The sequence below is a fragment of the Alexandromys fortis genome, unplaced genomic scaffold (assembly GCF_014885135.2).
Source record: "Alexandromys fortis isolate MF-2015 unplaced genomic scaffold, M_Fortis_MF-2015_v1.1 scaffold_27, whole genome shotgun sequence".
Classification (NCBI taxonomy): Eukaryota; Metazoa; Chordata; class Mammalia; order Rodentia; family Cricetidae; genus Alexandromys; species Alexandromys fortis.
The window spans coordinates 11,148,253-11,154,252 of NW_026067952.1; the positions used below are offsets into that span (position 1 = coordinate 11,148,253).

The following is a 6,000-nucleotide window of genomic DNA, read 5'->3' on the forward strand; positions in this document are numbered from 1 at the left end:
ACTGGGATGGACCAGGTGCTCGCTCTCTCTGGGTGATTCCTGCAGGACACAGAAGAGCTTGGACTTACCATTCTCGTGGCGTGAGTTTCCCCTTATAATAAGTAAAAATATAATTGTTTATCTTCAAGCTGGCCTGGTTATTTCACGAATCGAGTTAACAGTTACACACTCACTGTCTGGGTTGCAGCTAGAAGCCTGCTATAATCTGGCTCTAACCTTGGTCCCACCCTCTGCCACAGACAGACACAGATAGACACAGACACAGATAGACAGACAGACACAGACAGATACAGATAGACCAGCCCCACCAGTGTGCTCAGCAGCACTCTCGGGCGCCTCCCTCGTTCCCTGGGAATTTCCACAGGACTTCTGCTCATATGCAGGACTGTCTAAACCGTTAACGTGCTACCTGGTTCTCCTTTTATTGTTTACATGTACGTGCACATGTATGGGCATGTATGTGCTATTGCACATGTGTGGAGGTCAGAAGGCAACTTTCCCTCCCATCGTGTAGGACGGGATAGAACTCAGGTTGTCAGGCTTGACAGCAAGTGCCAAGCATCTCACCAGACTTGTTACATGGTTCTCATCAGTCATTCCTGAGGCTGGACCAGGCTTGGCTTCTGTAACCTTCCCAGCTAGACAGTATCTCATGCAGTATGTTTCTTCCCCATCCCCTACCCCTGCCCCCCGAGACAGGGTTTCTCTGTGGTTTTGGAGCCTGTCCTGGAACTAGCTCTTGTAGACCCAGCCGATTTCGAACTCACAGAGATCCGCCTGCCTCTGCCTCCCTGGGATTAAAGGTGTGCGCAACCACTGCCCGGTGCAGTATGTTTCTTAATTCCCCTGATGTCCTGCTTCCACCCAGCTACAGAAGTGGAGACAGCAGCCCAGGACAGATGCAGAAACCTGGAATTTATTGGTGAAAGGGAAGATGGGGGAAGACACTGAAACCAAGAAGGCAGTGAACACTCCTTGCACTCAATGCATTCAGGATGCTTCTGCCCAGGACAGAACACCCACATGCTGCTGGTGCCAACGGGGCCTTCAGGCTTAGTACAGACTGTGGTTGCTTCAACAGGGAAAGACAACAGATGCCCATGGGCAGGGCAAGGCACTTCTTGGGTAACAGTAGGTTAGCAAGCAAATGTGATTTGCCTCATTCCCATGTGAGCTGCAACCCCCTCCAGCCTGGAGGGTTCCCATTTTCTTCCTGGGACTATCAGCTGACCTGGGCCTCCTAGCTGGGTAAGAGCTAAATCTTGCCTTTGGCAAACCCGCAGCTGTTGCAGGGAGCTGTGACCCCCTCTGCAGTCATCTGATGTGCGCCCGCTGGCTGTGGCTGCTACCTGGGTGTAGTGTGAACAGTGTTCAGACTGGGATGTAGCAGGGCTGGCCCTGGGGATGTCAGACTCTGACTCAGGGACTCATCCAGCTTCCGGGTCTCAGCCTCCAGAACAGTGGCCTCGGGGGCCTGGGCCACTGTGAGGAGGGAGTGAGACAGGCTGTGATGGAGGCCTGCCAGCTCACGGCTGGTCTGCACCGATCGCGCAATGTACTCCTGCCTCTGCTTCCGCTCCAACGCCAGCTGGGCTCGCAGCAGGGCTACCTAGTGGACAGGAAAACCAAGAAGGAGAGCAGTTGAAGGCTCTGAAGCTATCCTGGCCCTTCTGCTCTGTGCTCTTGCGGCTCCAAGCTGGAACCAACTCTGTATGTATATGAATCTCAGAATCAGGCTCTGTTGTTAGGAGAAGGGTCCCATGGACTCCAAATCCAGTGATTCTCAATGCTGACTCCAGTTATGATGGCTGGTTTAATGTCAACACAATCTAGCACCTGAGAAGACCTCAGTGAGGGACTGCATACATCAGGGTGGCCTGTGACACGTCTGTAAGGGACTGCCTTACCTACATATCTCACGCTGGTGGTACCATTCCCTGGCTATGGTCCTGCACTGTAGTGAGCTAAGCAGTAGGCATGCATGCATTCACCCTGGCTGCTCACTGTGAAGCCACTAGCTGCTTTGACTTCCGGCAGCCTCTACTTCCCTGCTACAATGGACTGGTACCTGGAATTGAGAGCTAAAACAAACCCTTTTCCTGTCCATGGCTGTCATCAGGGTGTTTTATCGTGAACTAGGACAACAGATGACATGGGGCGCTACAAGCATAATTAAACTCAACGACTTTATTTTCTTTAATTTTTCTTTTAATTTTTAAAAAATTTATTTTTTTTTAAAGTGTATGACTGTTTTGCCCGCACGTATGTATGTGCACCATGTGTGTCTGGTGCCTACAGGCCAGAAAAGCGAACCAGATCCCCTGAAATTGGAGTTGGGGATGGTTGTGAGCTACCATGTTGGCGATGGCAGCTGAACCTAGATCCTCTTAACCACTGAGCCATCTCTCCAGCCCCTCACTAACATCACTCAAGGGAAATTTACATTTGCTCAAATACCCAGAGTTTTAATTTTGATGATTTCAATAATGTGTATGCTCAGGCATAACCACAACCTAATCAACCATTGAACACTTGGATCAGGCACAAGTTCCATCACATCTTTGGGAGGAAACATTCCAACTTAACTAGAATGGGGTGAGGCCCCAGTGTCAGTGTTTTTCCAAAACTCCTCCCCCATGTGGCTCTAAGATACTGCCAAGGTTGAGAATCTCCAACTAAACTTCCATACCTCAGACGGGAACGGTGAGATGGCAGACACGGTGAGGTGACTGGACTCTCAGGACCATCCAGAACTAAGGGGAGGGGAGGGCCTTAGAGGGCAGCTCCGAGGGACACACCAGGAAAAAGCAAGTCCCAAGGCCTCTTGTCTCAGATTCTGAGTCAGGGGCTTCACAGAAATGTAACAGACTACAAAGCACAGCCCAGGTCCAGCTGGACTTAGCCTTCCGACAGTAAATACTGTTCTGAGAGAGGCTCAGGAATCCTATTACTTCATTACTCCTAGGTTGGGTAGGAGAAAGGTGTGGAGAGGAGGAGGGAGGAAAAAGAGGAATGTGGGACCTTTAGGTAAGGCATAGGAGGCAGGAGGCATTAGTTTCCTGGATGTGGCAGCTTGCCTGACTGTGTCTGAGTCCCTCTGCTACTGTCCAAGTCCTGCCTGCCTACAGCCAAGGGCCAGGCCTCAATGCTTCCTGTCCTGTTCTGCCCTGGACCCTCTGTGAGGACGGACCTGGAGGCTGCCCTGACCCTCTGTGTCTCCTCTCCCTCTGTGAGGATGGACCTGGCTGCCCCAAACTTTCCGCCACCCTGCAGGGGAAGCTGAGACTGGAACACATTTGCCTCCTATGGAGATAAAGTTCTCTGGGGCCGAAGATTCTCCCTCTCAGCAGGAAATACACAGACACAAAACTCACTGCCTGAGTACAGTGAGGGAAAGGGGGAATGGAAGATGGATCTTTCCAGAACATACCTCTTTCTGAAGCTCAACCATATGCATGCTATCTGAGGAACCCCTCTGACCTCCTCTTTCGTCCTAAGGGAGACAAACACGGACCTGTTAGAATGGGCTGTCCGTTCTGGAGTTTCCACAGCACCCACCTCTGCCCCTGGCCCAAGGCCAGCAAGGCTTCCCGGGGCCTATCTGTTGAGCAGGCAGCACTGAACTCATCTCACTCCCGGAGGTGGCGACATCCTGAACTGAATGAAGCATACGGGCATGGCTCCAGGCCAAGGGGAGGCCCTAGAGGGCCCATGGCAGCAGCATGGGCAGCATCTTCTGTGAGGAACCTTTTTATTTCACATTAAGGATTCATGGTGGATCTATTTTGTGGCAGTCTTGGGATGAAGGCGAAGAAAGTATCTGCCCTTGGGAAATGTTCATTAAAAGTGGGGTAAAGCTGGAGATGTTCAGGACGAGAAGCAGTTCCTCGGCCCATGTTGATAGGAACAGCTTACCCTTCCCTGAAAATGGGCTCTGTGCCAGGACATATCAGAACCCTAACGTTGTAAACTTAGAACCAAGGGGCTCATAGATGTGGAGCTGTGGTCAAAACCATGGGCTGGAAAGCACGACACAGCCACTGGACGCCAGGGACTCTGGGTAACCAGGGAACCTAAGGCACTGCTCTGGGAGTGGGTGGATCTGAACCCACTGTTCCTGACTGTAGTTACCCACTGATGTCAGGCCTCCTCCTAAGGCAAGGACAGACTGAGGGCAGGGGTGCTCTCTAGATTCGCGTGGCCATTCCACGTCTACACTGGGATATGCACTACTGAGTATCTATAGGGGCAGGAAGAAAGAGGCAGGTGAGAAAAGCAGGTAACCTGCTGTGTAGGGGATGAAGCCACCGCTTCTCTCATCTCCAGTGACCCTGCTCGGGATGCACGTATGGACTCCTTCTTCAGCTTCCTCCGTTCTCGCTCCACCTGCCAATACGCAAGAGAGAAACACATCTTGATTTGGAGTCAGCACACGTGCAGGGGTGAGTGTGGAGAGATGGAAGCCATGGGCAGTGAGACTCCTGGGCTGGGGGGCATAAGGTAGGATATACAGAAGTGCTCCTGGTACAGAGGAGGCGACCAGCTCTCAGGCTGGCTGTGTGGGTTGTTCGTGGGCTGTTCCCACTGTCACAGCATGCTCTCCAGCATGATCAGCAGGCTCCACAGACAAACACGGCTATAACTTAATAAAACTCAGAAACGGGCACAAGAAATGGAGATTTGGGGCCCCAGAGGAGGACTGCCAAAGCTCCTGACCTGCTCTAGTGCAGTCCGCAGCTGCATGTTGTGGTGTTGCAGCTTGCTCCGGTCAAACTCCAGCTGTGCCACTGCTTGCTGCAGACGCTCCAGCCTTTGTGTCCACTGCTCCTTCTCCTCCGCCCCAGGACTAGGCTCAGCCACAGCTACCTGCAGGGGAGACCCAGGATGCTCATCCAGGCAGCCCGACAGACAGGCAGAAGAGATGGAGGGCAAAGGGACCAATTTGTCAGCTTGGGTCAGAGACCCATTCCTAAAGGAGGGAACAAGCTGCTGACGGGCTCCTCCTATGCCACTGGGCCCAGCTCACCTCTCCAGGCTGTGTGTTTTGTCCAGCTTTGGGCCCCTCCTGGTCTGCTCTGCTGGCTGAGCGTGGGCCACATGACTGCTGCTCCTCCAGAGCCTGTCTGCTGAGCACCAACTCCTCCTGAGGTTCAGAGCCAAGGACAAAAACCACTCTATGCCAAACTCATATCCAAAGTTGTCTCCTCCTCTACCCTCTTCATAAACAGACCATGTTCAAGATGGAAGACAGATCTGGGAGTGTGTGTGTGTGTGTATGTGTGTGGTGTGTGTGTGTGTGTGTGTGTTTGTGTGTGTGAGAGATAAGCTCACAGGGAAAGGAAGAGCCACATGGTCTAACCCTGAGCCCTCCTCAGATTGTCAGAGCTAACCACTTCAACCAGATGTCTGACTTTGGACAAGCTCAAGTCCCTGACTGCCAGTTTTCAATGATAAAATGGACAGAGTATCAGTTCCTTCGAGGGTAGTGAAAACTGAGAACAATGGAACCTGGCATGTAAAAATGTTTAAATATGTAAAATGCTAAGTGGTAAAGAGAACCTGCTGCTTTTCCAGAGGATCCAAGTTTGGTTCCCAGCACCAATTGTGGCATAGCGCACAATTGTCTCTAACTCTAGCTCCACAGACTCCAATGCCCTCTTCTGGCCTCCATAGGCACCTACACATACCTACACACACACACACACACACACACACACACACACACACACACACACACCTATAGCACATTCACATAGCACACACTCATACAAATATGCACAAACACATTAACAACAACAGCCAGGCAGTGGGGGCCCACACCTTCAGCCCCAGCCCTCAGAAGGCAGAGGTAGACGGACAGAGCTCTGTGAGGTTGAGGCCAGCCTGGTCTACAGAGCTAGTTCCAGGACAAGTAACAAAGCAACACAGAGAAACCTGTCTCGAAAAACCAAAAAAAAAAAAAAAAAAAAAAACCAATCCAAACCAAAACCAACACCAAAA

General features: G+C 51.6%; 1 protein-coding gene across 6 annotated transcripts in view; it reads right to left on the reverse strand.

The window, feature by feature from the left end:
• Positions 1 to 895: 895 nt before the first annotated feature.
• The window catches only part of Cep250 (centrosomal protein 250), a 46,022-nt gene continuing 40,917 nt past the window's right edge, over positions 896 to 6,000 (reverse strand). For 4 of the 6 annotated variants that reach the window (XM_050150641.1, XM_050150642.1, XM_050150640.1 and 1 more), the window contains 5 exons: positions 5,027 to 5,143; positions 4,717 to 4,866; positions 4,285 to 4,386; positions 3,431 to 3,493; positions 896 to 1,609 (listed from right to left, as the gene is read on the reverse strand). In XM_050150641.1, coding sequence (XP_050006598.1) covers positions 1,346 to 1,609; positions 3,431 to 3,493; positions 4,285 to 4,386; positions 4,717 to 4,866; positions 5,027 to 5,143 — 696 coding nt within the window. In that variant the 3' untranslated portion in view covers positions 896 to 1,345. Of the gene's footprint in view, positions 1,610 to 2,172; positions 2,754 to 3,430; positions 3,494 to 4,284; positions 4,387 to 4,716; positions 4,867 to 5,026; positions 5,144 to 6,000 lie in introns of those variants that run through there. The other 2 variants (XM_050150644.1, XM_050150643.1) reach the window with 2 other exon arrangements.